Source organism: Rhamphochromis longiceps, linkage group LG2 (genome assembly GCF_057381845.1).
Source record: "Rhamphochromis longiceps isolate RC_006_pf linkage group LG2, R_longiceps_female_GT1.1, whole genome shotgun sequence".
NCBI classification, from domain to species: domain Eukaryota; kingdom Metazoa; phylum Chordata; class Actinopteri; order Cichliformes; family Cichlidae; genus Rhamphochromis; species Rhamphochromis longiceps.
Genome location: NC_140558.1, coordinates 6,349,897 through 6,370,608, shown reverse-complemented (window position 1 = coordinate 6,370,608; position 20,712 = coordinate 6,349,897). Strand labels below are relative to the sequence as shown.

General features: G+C 39.8%; 1 protein-coding gene and 1 long non-coding RNA gene across 6 annotated transcripts in view; one reads left to right on the top strand and one right to left on the bottom strand.

Moving 5' to 3' along the window:
- The window catches only part of LOC146676873 (uncharacterized), a 313,285-nt gene that overhangs the window by 78,904 nt on the left and 213,669 nt on the right, over window positions 1-20,712 (top strand). The gene's annotated exons all lie outside the window — the stretch shown is intronic.
- gria2b (glutamate receptor, ionotropic, AMPA 2b) overlaps window positions 18,127-20,712 on the bottom strand; it is a 61,729-nt gene continuing 59,143 nt past the window's right edge. For 2 of the 5 annotated variants that reach the window (XM_085415889.1, XM_085415898.1), the window contains exon 16: window positions 18,127-20,179. In XM_085415889.1, the coding sequence (XP_085272015.1) occupies window positions 20,015-20,179 (165 nt within the window). In that variant the 3' untranslated portion in view covers window positions 18,127-20,014. The other 3 variants (XM_085415926.1, XM_085415907.1, XM_085415917.1) reach the window with 3 other exon arrangements.

Below are 20,712 nucleotides of genomic sequence, written 5' to 3'. Positions count from 1 at the left end.
GACCAATTAGGCAGGATACAAGGGAAGCAAAACTAGGCGCACTGACAAAGCACACGAGACTATCAAAGTAAAACAGGAACTATGACACGTACGCACAGACACGGACTCAGAGACACAAGCTTAACATTACAACACAACTGACACGGTATAGAGGGAACATAAAGACAGGGATGACTAGAAAAGAGACGTGGGACCAGGACAGGCACAGAGAAAACATGGGGACAGAGACTGAACACAGAACAGGGACTATCAAAATAAGACAGGAAGAGCACGATAGGCACAGAGACACAGACTAGACACTGAACAGAAGGAGCTTGGAATCTGAACCCAAGAGCTAATCTTAAGTAGTAAACCAAAACATGGGAGAAGAATAATCAAAACAGCACAACTAGTGAATCAGAACATAAACCATAATACAAAATAATACCAAAACACAAGAAACCTTAAATGCTGGGTCAAAATTACACAGCACTGTGACATCATCTGAAGCTGCATCCTAACATGAAGCATTTCCCAACAAAGTGCATTTCCAGTGGGGTTTTTTTCCCACTCTAGTGTCATTCAGTTCCTGCGGTCTCTAGTCACCAAGGTGGATGGTTCCCAGCATAAACGTTTCTCAACTGATAGCACTATTTGGTATATGGCCTGGTAATAAATAAATGTTTATGTAGTGAGCTGGAAATATCTGATGATCAACCATCACTAGCACATCTTTAAAAGTTTTGGATTACATTTCTCTCTTATGACATTGTATCACGAATCATAGACATTGATTGTTTTTGAAACAGTGTGATATATCTAAATATGTCAGCTTTTTTAACTTAGATCGATATTTTGTAACATCTTTCACAGAACAATATTAACCCCCCAAAACTCATTCTTTTTCATTTATCTATCACGCTATTTCAGTTATTTAGTATTTAGTATTTAGTATTTATTTATTTATTGTCATTGTCAAGAACAATGAAATTGCGTTTGGGGCTTCCATACAACCCCAAAAAAAGAAGAAAATAATAAATACCCCTTAAAACCCAAGTGTACATATTTAACCCAGTGTGACTCCAATGCAATAAGACAATCCTTAGCAATAATGTTCGTAGAAATTCAGACAAAGACCTGAGAAACATGACAAAATACAACAATGCAACCCATTCAATATTATTGTACTGTGAGATATGATATCAGATATGATAGTTATCTATTTAAGAAAGAGGGGGGGGCAGGAGGGGGAAGAGAATAAAGATATGATGCACCAATGCAGACCAGTTCATTGCTATTAAGAAGTTGGATATGGTTATTGTCCGTGAGAGGGGGGCAGAGAGTTCAGGAGCCTCACAGCCTGTGGATATTTCAAAATAAATACATGTGACTACACCAAACCCCTTCTCATGTCAATGTTAATGTCAAAGATCCACATATAGTGCAGTCACAAAGATTGTCTACAGTCTAACACAGCTCATTCCTAAATTGTGTTAAGCCACATTACTGAAAAGAGCAGCCAGTATTCTTAATTTATCACATACTGATAGTTAAGGACATGAAAGATAAGGACCTCTTAATAAATTCAGTGTCCCTTTTGTGTTATTATTTGAAGTGTTGGGATACACTAGGCCAGCTGAGAAAGTATTAAGGGTGAAAAAAGCCCATATCAGATGGCTTTCTTCCTAACTGAATTAGATTCTCCTGGAGGAAATTCAATAGGCCTCCCTCTGAGGAGGCGAATTCACTGTGTCCTGGTGTCTGCTCTTCATTATTTCCTCCTGCTCTGTCTTGGCTCCTATACATGTCATGGCTCTTGGTTTTGACCCAGAGTTTTGAGTTTGTTTGGGTTCATGAGGCATTTTTATTATGTGTTTTGCATTGTTTGGTCTTGTTCTTTTTTTAGGGAATAATTATGGTTCTTCTGTTAAGTGTTTTAAGTTGGAACTTGAATGTGTTTATCGTCATTGCGTGACAACAAAATTAAAATGCCTCTCCTTTAAGAACTGCAAACAACCATGCATATATATTTGCATATGTGCACCATTAAAATACACCAAATAAATAGATTCAATACACAGAATAGAGTGAACAGATTGTGACAGTGTGATGTCCTTCACGATGTTAGAGGCCCTCCTGCAGCATCTGGACAAGTAGATGTCCTCCAGAGGGGGCAGGGGGTGGCCAATGATGCCCTGAGCAGTTTTTATCACCCTCTGGAGAGCTGCTCTGTCTGCTGCTGAGCTGTTCCAGAGCCAGAACAGTCATATAGTATGTCAGGATGCTTTCTATTGAGCAACGGTAGAAATACTAACAGATTTTCGGACAGGTGGGCCTTCTTCAGTATTCTGACCGAATAAAGTCTCTGTTGTGCCTTTTCTTTTACAATAGCAGCAAAGTTTGTTGTTCATTTAAAGTCCCAATTGATGGCAAGTTGAAGAAATTAAAAGCAAAGCAACCTCTCTTCCTCCTCACCCTCTAATTCCAGTCGTCTGAGCTTCCCTCTCCGTCTCCTGAAATCAATGATGAGTTTTCCTTTGTTTTGTTTTTTTTATTTCAGGCAGAGGTTGTTATGAGAGCACCATTCAGACAGGCTCTGCACCTCATCTCTATAGACGACCTGGCTCCAATTTGACAGGAGTCCCACCACAGTTGTGTCGTCAGCAAATTCCATGTTCCTATTTTCAGGGTGGAGAGACAGACAGTCATGAGTATACAGAGCATAGCGGAATGGGCTGAGCACACACCCCGGTGCTGAGGGTCAGGGTCATCGAGATGTGGGGTCCAAGTCTCACTATCTGTGGGCAGTTGCTGAGAAAGTCCAGTGTCCACTGACAAAACTGACATCCTGAGGCCAAGATCCAGCATTTTTGTGATGAGCTTGCTGGGAATGATAGAGCTGAAAGCAAAGCTGTAATGCTCAATAAGCATTCTGACATGTTTTCCCTTCTTCTCTAGGTGTCTCAATGCAGCATGAAGAGCTGTATTTATGGAATCTTCCACAGATCTGATTGTCCTGTGTGTATACTAATGTGGGTCAAATGAGGGGGGGAGAGACAATTTGAGGTGACCTAAGACCAGCCTTTCAAGCATTTGGATATTACAGATATGAGAGCAACAGGCCTGTAGTCATCAAGGGAGCTTATGTTTATTTGGTTGGGCACTGAGGTGATGGTGGTGGTCTTCAGTCATACTGGAATGCTAGAGGTAGATTGAAAATATCTTTAAATACCTCAAGGAGCTAGTGTGCTAGAGCACCCTTCCTGGGATCTGACTGTTTCACGTCTTCTACCTGGAGGATAAGTGGCTAGTCAGCAGGAGTCATGTGGGGAGAGATGCTTCCATAAAGTTCTCTATCAAAAAGGGTAAAAAAATGAATGTGTTCCTCTGCCAGCAACGAATCAGCAACAATCAGTCGATTCCTGCTGCTCCTCAAGTTTGTTAGATGCTATAGTCCCTGCCACATCCATGCTGCATCTGTGGAGATTAAATGCTTTAATGCCCCTCTAGAGATTATATCTGACATTGGGGTACAACTTTTTTTATTTCTAGATTTGTGTCCCACGGCTTCAAAAGATGCTGGACCTCCTTTGTCATTCATGGTTTCCTGTTTGGTAAGATATAGATTCGCTCGTTGGTAGTAATACACAACAGCTGATGTAGAAGAGTACTTTTGCTGAGTACTCTTCTAGGTCTTGATTGTAAAATACCCTCCAGGATGTACTCTGAAAGCAGTCATGCAGTTGTAACGTTGCGTTCTCTGGTCAAGTTTTTCATATTTCTGGTAGCCTCCTGCTGATGACCATAAACTTAGTCAATAACCATGACGCATAAGAGGAGTAGAACACAATACACAGAAATAATAAAGAAATGTAAAATACATATTATATATTACATGAAATGCATGTATAGCCCTTAAGAAAATGACAGACTTTCTTAGAAAAAGCAAATACTGTTTAAATAATGTTTAAAGATGAGGATAACGAGTCTCAAGTGTTAACCTAAAGTTAACCATGATTTAATGACTAAAAATACGTTTCTCATTTCTGTGTGTGACAGTGTGTGCATCTAGTACTGTACTTGCTCTCTTATATCTGAAAAGGCTATGCCAAATGTCAGCAGCATTTCAGGCATAGACCATATCAATCAGGAAAATTTTAATTTGGGTGGTCTTCAGTGAACATGGAAGACAAACCTTGGCAGTATTTTCTTTGGCATGGTTAACATCTCAGCCAAAATAAAAATCCCATCAGGTTGTGAGTTCCAATGCTTTTTGATAACATTTAGCAGGTAGCCTAGAACTATGTTAGAATTGACGTCTGGAGCTAAATTCACTGCTGTAACATAGACAACACAAAATTCTCTTGAGTGGTGGTAGGGTCTGCATTTAACTACATCAATTTAGGTGGTCTTTAGCGGACATGGAAGATCCATCTTTACAGATGTAAGGTCCACTTCCTCAGCCTCCCTGGGAAAGTCTATGCCAGGGTGCTGGAAAGGAGAGTTCGTCCGTTAGTCGAACCTCGGATACAGGAGGAATAATGCGGTTTTCGTCCTGGTCGCGGAACACTGGACCAGCTCTTTATCCTCTCCAGGATACTTGAGGGTTCATGGGAGTTTGCCCAACCAGTCTACATGTGTTTTGTGGACTTGGAGAAGGCATTCGACCGTGTCCCTCGGGGTGTCCTGTGGGAGGTGTTGCGGGAATATGGGGTGTCTGGCCCATTGCTACGGGCCATTCGATCCCTATACAACCGTTGCAAGAGCTTGGTTCGCATTGCCGGCAATAAGTCGGACTTGTTCCTGGTGGGTGATGGGCTCCGCCAGGGCTGCCCTTTGTCTCCGGTTCTGTTCATAATTTTTATGGACAGGATTTCTAGGCGCAGCCAAGTGGCGGAGGGCTTTCGCTTTGGTGGCCTCAGAATCTCATCTCTGATTTTTGCAGATGATGTGGTTCTGTTGGCTTCATCGGGTGAAGGCCTCCAGCTCGCACTGGAACGGTTCGCAGCCGAGTGTGAAGCAGCGGGAATGAGGATCAGCACCTCCAAATCTGAGGCCATGGTTCTCAGCCGGAAAAGGGTGGAGTGCCCACTCCGGGTCGGGGATGAGTTCCTGCCCCAAGTGGAGGAGTTCAAGTATCTCGGGGTCTTGTTCGCGAGTGATGGGAGAAGGGAGCCGGAGATCGACAGACGGATTGGGGCTGCAGTAATGCGGACGCTGCACCGGTCCGTCGTTGTGAAGAGGGAGCTGAGTGTAAAAGCGAAGCTCTCAATTTACCGGTCGATCTACGTCCCTACCCTCACCTATGGCCACGAGCTGTGGGTAGTGACCGAAAGAACGAGATCGCGGATACAAGCGGCAGAAATGAGCTTCCTCCGAAGGGTGGCTGGCCTCTCCCTTAGAGATAGGGTGAGAAGTTTGGCCATCCGGGAGGGGCTCAGAGTAGAGCAGCTGCTGCTCCACATCGAAAGGAGCCAGCTGAGGTGGTTCGGGCATCTGACAAGGATGCCCCCTGGGCGCCTCCTGGGTGAGGTGTTCCAGGCATGTCCCACCGGGAGGAGGCCCCGGGGCAGACCCAGGACACGCTGGAGAGATTATATCTCTCGGCTGGCCTGGGAACGCCTTGGTATTCCCCCGGATAAGCTGGAGGAGGTGGCTGGGGAGAGGGAGGTCTGGGCCTCTTTGCTTAGGCTGCTGCCCCCGCAACCCGGCCCCGGACAAAGCGGATGAAGATGGATGGATGGATGGAGGTCCACTTCCTCTTTTACCACTGACAATGGTAACGCCATCAAAAAGTGAGACATTCAGAACCAAATGGTGTATTTTAAAAGATAACTATTTCTTAAAGTCTCCTTAAGCTGTGAAATATCTGCCTTGTATTTCATTCATTTCCAGCTGAAATTAAAAAAAAGAACAACAACAGTAAAGAAACATCTATATAGGTACATGCATTCAATCATACAAAATCACTGAGTGTAATCTGTAAAACGAAGCAAATAACAGGTTATCATCAGTGGAAACCACTATTTTTGAATAAAGATAGACTTAAAATAGCAAGGGGCTGATGTTTAGATTCTTGGATGTTATTGCACAGATGGTAACTCACTGTAACACACCCAAAACAGCTGCTGCAAAATTTGGCCTTCTTCAGATGAGCAGCAAAGTTGTTTACCTTTTTCCTATCCAAGTCATCATTATTTTCTAGACTTGAAGTTTCTTTCATATATAATTCATTGTACATCAACTTGCCGTGGCATTTTGCTGAATTAGGAATGTACTTTAAATAGTGGGGCGTGTTGAATTCTGGGTCGATTTTGTATTTAATTTTCCTCAAACAAATTACAGGATGCTGAAAACAGGAAAATAAACTTAATTTAAGGCTTTTTAATAAAGGAGAAGTTTTTGTTTATCAAATGTTCTCCACTGTCTGCCAGTACACTGAGTGGGGGAAAAAAGTATTACACATTAGTTTCTTTAAAAGAAGAAAAAGTACAAAAGTAATGCATAAAGTTTACTTAATTACTTACTGGAGAAAGTAATACATTACTTGCTAGGGTCGTTTTGCATTATAATGCATCATCATGGTTACAAGTGAATAATATCAACCCTATGCTTCAGTTCCACACCTTACACAAATACACATCCCAAAGAGGATACAGGCACATAGTAGAATATTATCACAAAGCCGAAAGCAAAGTTGACGGGTAGAACTGAGGGCTACAGTTCTATAAGCCTGCATTACAGGGGTGTTGAACACCGAGCACTGTTCAGGAACATTAAGCATTTTGTGATGGCCTGAGGTTTGTTTTGAGCTGCTGTGAATACCAGCAATAATGCAGTAAACAGGGATAAATTGACAGACCTCTCAAAATGCACAAGTATGACTTTCTCATTCTCACAATAAGAGAAAGTGAGAGAAATAATTTTGACTGCAGGAGAAATGTTTCACTAATGAAGAGCAGCATTGTTTAATACCAAAAATGTTGCAGGTCCTTGACTAAGACTTTTTCAGTGTACGTTTTGGGATTTAAAACGTATCTTTTTTTCTTTTTTTTTCAAAATTCTATTGACAAAAAAGAAAAGGAAAAGATTCATATCTTCAAAACTCTGATGCTATGACATGCTTTGAACAACGAGTGTAAATTTAATCTGAATAGAGTACATTTCTTTCTGTGTCTTTAGCTGAGCTTTGTAAAAGCACAACAACATAATTCAGTGACACCTGTTGAAAACCTTTTGAAATAATGCTGATAAAAGGCAGCTTTATAATCTGTGAAATGTTTGGAATAAAGGTTTAAAAAGTGAAGAGCATTGGAAATCACATGTGCTCTAACTCATACTCAGACTGTGACTGCCATACTGAGTATTATATATGCATAGATTATATCTGGTTAATTCAAGTTAAACTGTTATAATAAAAGGGCGCCAGACATATGCACTAAATGGACAGAAATTAAATGGGTCATGGCCCATATGACTCTTCTTCTGCGCAAAATGAAACCTTTTAGTGTGCCTACCTGAGTCATTAGATTATGATAATGATGATAAAACACTGATAAGTCTGATAAAAACCATTAGAAATCTAACAGTAAAGGCAGCGCTATTGCAAACAAGACAAGAGCAGAAACTCATAAATCTTGCAATTTAGTGCACAGACCAATTTAATAGACATTTTCATTTGTGTTGATTATTTTAATGCTGAGTGCACCCTGAGTGCTGCTGTTTATTTCTAATGATGCTTTCCAGCTGCACATTTGAGCTCTGAAACCTCAAACATTACGTGTTACTGCCCCGTAGCCTAATAAAGGAGTCATAGAAATTACTTTAGTTTATGGGCAGATCAAAGAAAAAAATATTTTATTTATTGAACAGATGTTGGTGTGTGTTCTGTGTTCTAGTAGCTGGAACTGCAGCAGTGTAAAAGAGAACTACCAGCAGATTATAATCAAGAAAAAAACTTTTAGCCATTTTCTGCATCACCAAATTAATTTATGCACATTCCAGTAGCAATCCGATGCACAGTTTGCACAAGTTTTACAGCCGGGTTTCATTTGTGATGTTGATAAAATACAACTTAAGAAACTGCAGTGCACATATAAAATGCATTCCCCTGGCAGTGAATCTATATTGCATGCTGTAAATAAAAGAATCAGCGGAAATGTGGCGCTTCCAGACAATTCTAAATAAAAACTCTGAACATAACCTGCTCCACGCCAGAATGAGTTAGCCAGGTGAAAAGAGGGGCATTTTCTTTTGTGACATAGAAAATTGACTTTAAGCTTAACATAACCTGCTGTTTCCTAATACACCCTTTGGTTTTTAATGGTTGGTGATATTTTGTAAACATATGACAGAATAATAGAGGCAAAATGATGTAACAACCAAAAAAAAGTCGAAAGGGTTAAATAAAAAATCACAAAGAGATCACAGAGGGTACACAGGGAGGCAAAAGGGGACCATAACCACACAGTAGGAAGTGATGACGAATTATCTGACAAAGACAAGAGAGGAGAGGGGACTATTTAAACACACAGGGCTGATTAGAGAATAGAAAACGGAAGGGGAATGAGATACAGGTGAGAGTAATCACACAGTAAAAGTAACTTACACAAGGCATGCAAGAAAATCAAAACATCAATTAAAACTAGAGATGGCACGATACCACTTTTTTTATGTCCGATACCATAAATTTGGATATCTGCCGATACCGATATGAATCCAATATAGTGTTTTTTAATCAATAAAACAGTTTTTTTAATATCATGCTGCATTTTGTATAAGTTCATACTCAAGTTTAAAAAAACAACAACACTAAAGCTATTCTGTTATACCTGTATGTAAAAAAAACAAAAAAAAAACATTTCATAGTTCAGCAATACTGATCAATCTAATAAACTTAAACCTACACCATCCTCCCTATTCTGGTATTTTAAAGAGTACTTAGCGTAAGTATTAAGCAACCTAACTAACAGGGTTCCAACTCCCAGCAACAACAACAAAAAAAAATAAAAAATAGGGAACCACCCCTCACGCTCCATCTCATGATGCTTAATCGACATAATCAACCTTAATTTGATGCAGTGTGAAAAATAAAAATGCACAGAAATAAATTATTTTTCAAGAAATACTAAATAGATTCAACATCTTTCTTTAACAGAACTGCAGACTGCACAGCCTTCCCAAAGGAAAAAGTACTATAGCTTACTAGGGTATATATTTGTCATGGTCTGGTTGGGCACCTGCAGGTCTCAGACAGCGGCTCCTCCTCCTTTAGGCGGAGTCCGGTTGCCCCTCCCTGGCTGACCACCTGTGAGCAATCGTGCCAGCGGTATATCAGACCTGCGCTCTCAACCATTCATCGCCTGAGTATCTGCTATCCCCATGTTAGTTCAGTGGAGCATCATAAACCTTGTCTTGACGCCGTGTGATGACTCACCTGTTTTTTCTTGTCCTCAGAGATAGCACCCGGAGTGGAGATCTCGTTCCCCTCGCTCCCGTCCTTCTGGACCTGGGCCGCCTGCTGCTTACACAACGTGGCCTGCCGGCCCACCGCTCACCTGCCTGCCTCCCCACGCCTCGACCGCTTCCGGGCTTTCCGCTCCACCTGTCCCCTCCATCTGAAACCAAGTAAGGCAATTCAATTCAACTGTGGAGGATTGGTGGTTGTCTGCTGGATCCCTCTGATCGTGATCTCCTCTTATTCCAGTGCCCCCGGTCCCTACCTAGTCCTGTTTCTACCTCCCTGCTGCCCCCGCTGTTCAGCCGTCTCCTAGAGGTGTCTAGGTCGCCCTCATTATTCACCGACGAATCCTACGCACCACTAGTGTGGTGGCGTCGCTTTGTTTTTTACCTTTGTTTACCTGTGGGCGGAAATAAATCATTTGTTCTCTGTCACCTCGCTTCCGGGTTGGTTTCTGCACCTGTGTCCATCCCTGTTCCCTCGTGCCACTGGGCCGTGACAATATTAGACTTAATAGTTACTATATACAGTAATGGACTTCTATTTATTTTACATCAAATTAAAACTTTGGGTGTCAGATAATTATTTAATAAAAGCTAGACATTTTAAATGAGAATAAGAAAGAAAAGTATGTCTTTGTGCCCCCTTTTCCCTGTTAATGCCCTACCTGCCCCCCTGGCTAAACTTCGCTAGATCCGCCCCTGCGCAGTTACCAGCTGTCAGCTACGTAGAAAAGGATCCTGGTCTAGAAAGTAATATTAAATAAATTCTAACAACAGCTTATCAAGCTTAAACGTGCTTCTGTTGTTTACCCGCTGGTTTCCTCTTTCTGGTGCAAAGTGGGCTAAGCTTAACGTGGGAATGCTTTACAAACATTCAGAGATGGACTTACACACTTGCTTTACTTCTCTCGGGGATAACTTTGTCGGGGATGGTTGGTAGCAAAGCTCCAAATGCTCAACCAGACCACCACAGGTCTTGCAGGCCACAGCCGCTCTATCATGTGATGCATACTGCTCTGAAGTGCTAAGGTTATGAGGCGAGTTACAGCATGTTGCAAGTTTTGTGAGGTGCTTTCGTGATATTTAATGGATCGAATTACATTTTTTATTTCTCTCCGATATCCGATCCAGTAATTTAGGTCAGTAGCCTATCGGACCGATACCGATATGTAATATCGGATCGGTCCATCTCTAATCAAAACATGAAACTCTGGAACCATAAAATAAAACAGTAAGACACAATATCAGAATGAAAACTAGAATAATGAAGAAGTTAAAGCAGATATCCAAAATATATAACACTGGAATAACAGGAACCAAAATAGCAACTCAAAGTCATTCAAACCAGGAAATAAGGACAAAAATCAGGGACCGTGACACTTTTTCTAAGCTTAATTTCTAAGCTTTATGTATGGTCCATTTTCTTAAGTGTTCCTGAGCAGTATCTTAGAATGGCTGTCCTCTATACGTCATCATATATCACGCAATGTTATGCGATTGACCATTAGGTTATTGCTCTGCCTGCTCTGACGTGTGAGAGCGCATGAACAATGCTCATAACTAAAGGTGAGGAAAAGAATATTTCCACAAATAAAGTGAGAGGCTCAGTGTTTTCTTCCTTTTTTTGTTCTTTTTTTGTCCTTTGTTAGTGACATTTAAATGTGGCCAAATCATTTCTAGTCTTGGTAAACCAAAATTAAGGACAGGCTTCAGGCACACAGATACCTGATTTATTGGACCATATATATTATACTTAAACTGTCACACCACAGAGGCAGCTCATAAATTCAACAAATGTGATCAAAGCCAATTCGTCATTTTGCTTTATTTTGAATGTCACTGCTAATATACACAGCTGCTTTGTGTGCAGCAGTTGAGATGCGAAGTTGCATCTCTGACATTTGCAGAAGAAATGCCACCTCAAAGCTGCGTGTACACCTTCGATGTGCTTAAAGCAAAGACAACAGAACAACAGCTTGCCACGGTCTGTTACCATGGAAATGTACTCAGCCTTGGTCAAAACTGAAGCCCTTGTTTCATTTCGAAACACCCCCTCCCTGTCACTTCAACCTGAAGCACATAAGATCGTGTATTGATAAAATACAATAGCTGTTTGTTTTATTCTTAGGAGTAACGTAAAATGGAGGTATGGATGATGGAGCAACCCCCATTCCATCCCACCCCCACCTCAGTGCGTTAATGTGCAGCTACAGGGATGACATGCTGTACTGGGACATGAGAAACCCAGCTAATACTGTTGCCATGACAACCCAGCCAGAGGATAACTGTTTTACAGCATACAGTATAACACCACCCACAACCTTGGTGCCTCAGAAATATGTTGCTTGTCTCTTGCTCAGTATAACAGGGGTGAGTGGCTTTAGCAGTCAGTTGGGATTTTTCATCACCCACCATCATGATTTGACATCATTTGAAAGTGCTAGCTTTCCCCCCCATCAGAAATAAAGAACGGTATAAGGGACCAACACTAATGAACCATTCTATTGTTAATTGTGCACAATGAGAGCAGAAATTAAACGAAAATGTCACATCTGCATTGGAAATGTCATTGGTTTTAAAGGGGTGCGCCCCAACTGGTGACATTATCTCAGTTTAACTTTAAGAGTAACTAAACATGACTACATTTTATTATGTGAGAAGATTATCCTCTGGGAACCAAATCAGTATAAAAAAGCGTCAGCCTTCCTCCATGCACTTTTTTTCAGTAACGAGTAATCTAACTAATTACTATTCCTATCGTTACAGTTACTAACAAGAAAATGCGGTCCGTTACTATTTTTCAACAAACAGACGGTTGAAGCTGTGTTCAGCTTACCGCATCTTATATCACGGAAGTAGCTGCCTACGTAAGTAATCTGGACCCTACAGCTTTAAGCAGCTGCGCGCACTCCCGTGGATGGTAATCACGATCACTGTGTAGCACAGGGGTGGGCAATCTTAGGCTACGTTCACACTGCAAGCGAAAGCGCATCAAATCCGATTTTTTTGACCCTATGCGACCCATATCCGATCATGGTATGACAGTGTGAATGGCACAAATCCGATATTTTCAAATCCGATCTGGGTCACTTTCGTATGTGGTACTGAATCCGATACATATCCGATGTTTTAGAAAGCGACTGCTGTTTGAACGGTCAGGTCGCATTAAATCCGTCTTTTACGTCACTGACACAAGACAGACGCCAATTATCAGCGCCAGAGAAGACATCGCGAACGCTTCTCTGGCCATCCCGTGTAGATATCAGTGAAACTGTTGGGAAGACAATGTTGGAGAAACGTGAACATTTTATTTGTACTGTATAATCTGCAGATTCTGACAGAAATCTGCAACTATACTTTGAAGCACCGCTCCTCTCTAAAACAGCAATAAGGATCATTATTAGGTTATTTACATTATTATGTAAATGACAAAATAACTTAAAGCAAAAATTGGGAAATGTAAAGTCCGAACTCTTTATATTAAGGGCCATCTATCAAACAATACTGTTTGCTCTGGGTCTAAACAGAGCGCGTTGTGTGTGAAGTCTTCTTTTGCGCATGCGGGCCGCTTTGAGCGTTCACACTAGAGCGCGTTTGCTGTTGCATTTTATTTGTAGTGTGAACACGCAGACAAAAAAATCGGATTTGATCAAAAAATCGGAATTGAGCATTAAGACCTGCAGTGTGAACGTAGGCGAAAGCGCATCAAATCCGATTTTTTTGACCCTATGCGACCCATATCCGATCATGCTATGACAGTGTGAACGGCGCAAATCCGATATTTTCAAATCCGATCTGGGTCACTTTCGTATGTGGTACTGAATCCGATACATATCCGATGTATTAGAAAGCGACTGCTGTTTGAACGGTCAAGTCGCATTAAATCCATCTTTTACATCACCGACACAAGACTGAAGCCAATTATCAGCGCCAGAGAAGCGCCCGAGAAGACATCGCGAACGCTTCCTGGCCATCCAGTGTAGATGTAAGTGAAACTGTTGGGAAGACAACGTAAACATTTTATTTGTACTGTATAATCTGCAGATTCTGACAGAAATCTGCAGCTATCCTTTGAAGCACCGCTCCTCTCTTAAACAGCAATAAGGATCATTATTAGGTTATTTACATTATTATGTAAATAACAAAATAACTTAAAGCAAAAATTGGGAAACGTGAAGTCCGAAGTCTTTATATTAAGGGCCATCAGTCAAACAATACTGTTGCTCTGGGTCTAAACAGAGCGCGTTGTGTGTGACATCTTCTTTTGCGCATGCGGGCCGCTTTGAGCGTTCACACTAGAGCGCGTTTGCTGTCGCATTTTATTTGTAGTGTGAACGAGCAGACAAAAAAATCGGATTTGATCAAAAAATCGGAATTGAGTATTAAGACCTGCAGTGTGAACGTAGCAAGTCCACGAGGGCCGGTGTCCCTGCAGGTTTTAGATGTGTCCTCGAACCAACACAGCTGATTTAAATGGCTAAATTAGCTCCTCAACATGTCCTGAAGTTCTCCAGAGGCCTGGTAACAAACTAATCATGTGATTCAGGTGTGTTGACCCAAGGTGAGATCTAAAACCTGCAGGGACACCGGCCCTCGTGGACTGAGATTGCCCACCACTACCCAAAAATAGTTATACCAAGTTTGTAACATCATACTCAAAAAGACTTCAACAAAGTCAAATTTTGCAATAAAAAATGAATTTGATCCATCTTGGAATAAGGCTGACAAATGACAAAATGTGGAACAAGTAAATTGCTGTAAATACTTTCTTCATGCACTGCAGTTGCAGAAAGACCATTTACTCGAGCCCCACTTCAGTGCACCAACAATTACTTGTTGATTTTCAGTGCATCTTTTAAAACTGAACCCAGTATACAGAGTCCTTATCTTGCCAAATATAACAAAAGTGTAGTGACTTTTTTGCGTTGAGGTCCTGCTGTCAGTTGTGAACTTTTAATATAATAAAATCGCTCTTACTTTTTAATGAAATGCACTGCAGACCTATTTAACTTGGAAGTTATCCATCCATTCTCTTCTGTTTATGCTTAATCAGGGTCGTGGGGGGCTGGTGTCTATCCCCGCTACCATAGGGTGAGAGGTAGGGTACACCCTGGACAGAGACAGACAGTAAGATCACAACTACTGTAGTGGTTTCTGAGATTAAATTGAATGGAAAAAAAATAGTTTAAAGAAATGAAACAATAAAATCAAACCATTCAATTAAAAGGCACTTGCTTAGCATTTGATTTTGCAATACCTCTCTGGAGTAAACATTGCTTTGTTGTTCAGGATTGCAAGTGCAAGTTCCTGTCCATGCCTATCTGAATCATTCTGATGTCAACTGAGTTGATTGTGTATTACAATTGCCGTATAAAAGGCCTGGGCACTGCCAACTTATGCTTTCAATAACTTTCAAGATTTGTCATTTCCACAATATCTTCCATAATGGTTCAAGTGGGTAAACAAGTCGATATTATTTTGAAATATACATAAAATCATGTCATGTTAAGAAAGCTCATGCACCTTAAATCTGCACCAGTGTTGCTGTGTGAGCATTTCTGAATCATGGCTGGATTTTAATGAGGCCAGGGCAGGCAGTCAGGCCTTAGCTAATAGACCTGAAGATGAAACATTGTCCTGTCTGTGCTATTGATGTCTCCTATATGAGGTGGCAGATTCAGGCCATTCCCTGTGTACCTTCTGTCATCATTACCTTCAGTCCAAGGAGAAACATATCATAACAACCACTGATAACTAGCAATATAAAGGAAAGAAGTGAGACAAAGCTGGCACATCACATGCTGATAGCTCACATGGATGAAGATTCATTTTGGTCAACCATTCCTGTGTGATGTTATCGGCTGAACTAATGGCCCATAAGCAAGCTTGATTACACAAAGGTGGTGCAACTGCCTTGTAAAATGATAACAATGCTTCTGCAGAGTGTCACTTCAGTAAGTCATTTCTACATAAAGGAAAAACAAAATAGTGGCAAAAATATTGGTATAACAAAAAGCAATGAATAGCAGAAAACCTCAGAGTGGAGCTATGCTCGCAAAGTTGGTAGTGTTGCCATGGGACATTCATAACCTTCAATAACCCTAACCCTGTTAAGGAAAGTAAAACTAAAAAAGGAGGCTCCAAGGATGACTAATTAAGGTTAAACAAATCTGTTTTTGTTGAAAGCAAACAGCAAGATTGTGCTGAGAAAGGGGGAATTATCTACACTTTTTGCTGCAAACGCAAAATATCAAAATATATATCAAACTTAAAAAATACAAATTCTTATGTTTATCAGGAAGTTCCTACATTTTTTTTTAGGAAAAATGCATTTTGTGGGAATATAACTACATGTTTAAAAAAATCCTTTTATTATTAAAGAAATTAGTATTAGTAGTAGTTTATACTTAGCACAACCGTAACACTTTATCTTCTTTGATTTTTTAAATTTTTAACATTTTACATACTTCTTTCATGCAATAGTATAATTTAAGCATTTTAACTGTGGAGGCTTCTCCCCCTTGTACAAATAAATGTTTTAAATATAAATTGTCGACCACTTGTAGCAATGGGGACATTGCTATTCTGGAAGAGCTCATGCCCACCAGGATAGAAATGTTTCAACATAACATAAATGGGATCACTCAAAATAACTTGATTTGCAGTAACCCTTGTCTTTAAAGGGTCAAGTGAGCAAAAATTATCCTGCCAAAATGCCCCTGATGGCATGACAGAGCCACCGGTTCCCCTTCACTGGAGAGGTCCAGGTTTCCTCTCTGGGGTTTTCTTGAATTTGTCACCTGTCTTTATGTCAACAAAAACACTAAAATGGCTTTTGGACTAGAAAGCTAAATTCATTCCACTGAGTCATCCACCAGGCAAAACCCTCACAAAATGTTTGGGCTGACCAGATGCGTCCAGTAGCAAAGCCATCTGATCCAACTAAGTAGCAGATGGTGAGCAACCTCTTTGCTATGCCCAAGTGTTTAAATCAGCATATGTGAGTAGAGTGGCGACAGAGAGGTGCATGGAGCAGTGTGATTTTGCCCAAAGCAATGAGCAATCCCATGAGCCTAATACAAACACTCATGAAAATGGATCATTGCTTGAAATTCTGGGAGTGTGTCAAGATACACCCAGAATGACAAGAATGACATAAAAGGAAAATGATGTAGCATATACAAATGTACACATGAAGCAGGTCTCTGCCTGCATTTGACAAAAGGTGGAAAAGATGGAGCGGGAAATACTTCACAGATTTTCAGAAGCAAGAACACAATCAAAGTTGTTGGAACCATGAGCTTAGTAGAACAAAAAGATAACCAAACACCTTGCATGACATAAAGTGGGAAGACTTAGTGGAATCAGAAGCCTTTGAAAATTAACGGTGTATGTTTATTTCCTTTTAAATTGCCAAATGTACAGTTAATAAAAGTACCACTTCACAGCCTCAAACAGTCATTTTACTGAGTATTTGCAAAAGCTACTTTTGAAGGAGAATTACATAGTAATGTAAAATGTAATTAGTAAAAGTAGATTGGAATATAAAAATAAATCATGTTGTTCTGCCCAGACAGCCTGACTCACATGGCCAGTAAATGTATCTCGTTGATTTCTATTGACAAGTTTCTCACATCTGAGTATGTGCGTGTGCAGGGTGAGATTCTTATTGATTCAGTGCGCTCTGGTCTGCAGTACATGTCACATTTACAGGAACCTTTTTATGTGTAAAAGAAAGATTCATACACTTCAGTGTCCACGGCGCCTGCGGGCGGTGACGACGATACCCCATGAGCCATTCACGGCTAAGGGATAAAAAGCACAAATAAAGGCAAAATTGTTCTGCCTGATGATGAAAGTGCATTCACTTTATTAGTCGAGCTTACATTCATTATCTATAAACTGTATATAGTTGCAATAACTGTGGCTCCTGGGTGTCTGTCTACGGATTCTACTTGCAGCTAAACATGATTTTAATATGATGTAATTAACTATAAGGCATGATAGAAAGGCACACATGGCATGAATGTGAGAAAAGGAGGATTATCTTAGGGAGCAGAAGGAAGTCAGCCATCTTAACGGAGACGTGTGAAATTCATTAACACTCAGAAGAAGTAAGGTGACCTAAAGGCACTTCAGCACTAAGCAATTTAAGCTCAAAACTGTTTGATGTATTATACTTCAAGAATTGTAGCACACAACAACACTAGATTTAACCAATACATTTCAACTGTAAAGGTTGTTGTACTTAAAAGTAAAGAACAAACAGACAAAAAAAAAAACACGTATTTGCCTTCATATCCTCTGTAAGTTTTGTTGTTGTCTTTTTTTTTTAGCACAGTTTCTGTGATGTGCCCTCAGCTCTGGCAAACTAAGTTTAGTAACGTGATATATATATCTCCCTAAACAGAAAAAACAATGAAAGCACAAATGGTTGTGCAGTGCCTTGGGTGATATAAATCACAGCCCAGCCAGGTCACATAAAGGGGAAATAAGTGACACCTGTCACTTATTTCCCCTTTATGTGTGTTATATATAAGCAAACAAATCAGTCATAGGTAAGCAGTGTCAACAAGTTATGTTTATGAAAACTTAAATAACTCTACATGAATATTTCAATAGCATAAATACAAAGCAAGAGATTCCAAATAAATGACACAGTAAAAGATAACAATAGATCAGCCACTTTTTATTTAGAAAGAGTCCCAAAAAATAAACAAGTTAGCACACATTCCATATACAAAATGTCTGTGAAATAGCCTGAATATGCAATGAAACTGATTAGCGACTATGGTATACCGTATGCTTCTATACTTGATAACAAAAACAGTGGTAATAATAATAGTATAGTTCATCTCCCTGCTGTGTGCAGGAGGGGGTTTGTTATAGATCTATTTGAAAGTGGGGGGAAAAAAATCTTATAAATAGATGTGCTCATCTGCATAACCTGTGTATCTAACTTATGGTGAGTCTGGACAACTAAAAAGTAATATTGTATCTTTAAAACAATTAAATGTAGCATTGAGTACTGCAAAAGGAAATCAAGTACTTATGATAAGGGATACAATTTGTCATATTTGAACTTTTATATAAAATATATGTTTATATGTATATATTGTATATATGTCTTACATTGTATTTCCAATTTCAAACATTTAACCTCACAACTTCAACATTGAAATGAAAATGTATGTTTGGCAGTAATGAAATAAACGTATGAAGTATTTGCGGCAACAACATGCAACTTGTGCTACTCCATTGTCCGATTAATGCAAAATACATGGAGACTTGAAAACAAAGCAGAAAGGCTATTGTATTAGTCATTGCCACCAACTGTACATCTAGTTACAAAAGTTACAGAATGTATCAGAATCATTTACATTCACTGAGATGACAGTGATTGAGTATATTAAGACTATATTTATCTACTGGCACTAGAATTTGGCACTCTTACTTATTTGGCATTTTAACCATCACGTAAACCATGTGAATGTAGATGCTTCTTTTTGATGTCACTTTAAAATGTGATGGAATAATACCATACCATACTATTTTTTTTGTTTTGTTTATTCATCGCGTGTAAACATATTAATCTCCTCTTGAAAGAACAACAACCCCGGTCCTCATCAGAAAAAATACAAACAGCAAAAGCACTGAAGCAAACAAAGAGACAAAAGTAATAAAGCAGAATTGCTGCACCAAGTCTAACAAGAAAAACATAGAAGGATTGATTCCAAATGCCAAGCATTGACATATATTTCATATCAACACCAAATGTTAAAGAATAAAATATACAGGAAAGTTCAGAATAGGAATTAATTACATGATTTTAACATCTCACCCCCATAATGCAATGTATTTGGCTTTAAAAATATCGAACTAGAAGCTGTTTAGTATTTTTTCTTTCTGTATACTCACACATGAAGATGTTTTTATCCAACCAGTATGTAAGCAAGTTTATTTAAAAGCTATTTTGTGAAAATACATAAAAATATTTTTTTCAATAAACGTTTTTAATAGATTTTCTTAGAAAAAAAGGACGATTTCACATCTTAATGCAGATGAAATCAAGTGTGCTTGAAAATCCTGTTTTGCGGCGGTGGCTACAGAAACGGTGTGTTTTTGACGACATCTTCCCCTGATGAACACACCCCCTCACTTTTCAGACACACATAAACACAGTTGAGATGACTAAATCTCTGACTCCTAGAAGCAGTCATTGCCATCAATCAAGCCCTCTTTTCCATCTCAGTCCAGTCCAAACAGATAGACAGGAAAGCATGGTGTCATCAGTTTAGAAAAAAAAAAGCCACCCTTTAAGATTCTGAGATGGAATTCCAGCCACAAAGGTAGGCGTTTTATTAGGTGAGAAATAGAGACAGAGAGCAACAATACAAGTCTTTGTGATTGGCAAAATGAAGTCTCCATCTCTTATCTTTCCTTTTTTCACCACACAGACAAAAATAAAAGAGCCGAAACAAAAGTAAGGAGGCGAGGACAAAAAAGAAAAACAAAGAAAAAAATAAAACGCTCTATTGAAACCATTGTAAGGCACTCAGAAGTTTCGCATTGATCAGGACAGATCTGTCAGGCTGACGTTCAGTCCCATGTCAGGTCTCACATAAGGGACGGCGTGGACAGCTTTAGGAAACTCTGGAGTCATCACCCGACCATTCTCCCCAGTACTCCCTGTGACGGAAAGTCTTGCTTTATTCCTCATGGCATCCCCAAAGGTCATCTACACAAACACACAAAGTCACATGTACACGCAGACGCAGGCCAACACAACCATTATCACATTCATGCACACAAGGATCCATACACAAAAAAGAAAGCAACATGTTAGACACTTTAAAGTAATAATACATCTATAAGCTTAAATGTGTATAAATGTTCAAAACACGAGAATGTAGATGAGAACTGAAAATGATCTCCATGAATAACACAATGCAAACAAGATGCAAATGATCATGTAAAGGCTTCTGCATGGTCATTGCAAGCATTATTGCTGAAATGTGTTACTAGGACAGAGGTATCAACAAGCATGGCCATCAACAGTCATACATGAAAATGGTTTCAAAACAGTAAGGAAACTTAAATGGACAAACACAATTTTAAGCATTAAAAAAGGGGGATATCGCTCTCTCTCATTAAATCATAAATCACCAGTACATACGATCCTTTGGCCAACCTCTTCATTCACTAACACTGAAGGATGGAACGGATGGAGCCAAAAAAGCGTGCATTTGGGGGGAATTTATGAAAACCTCG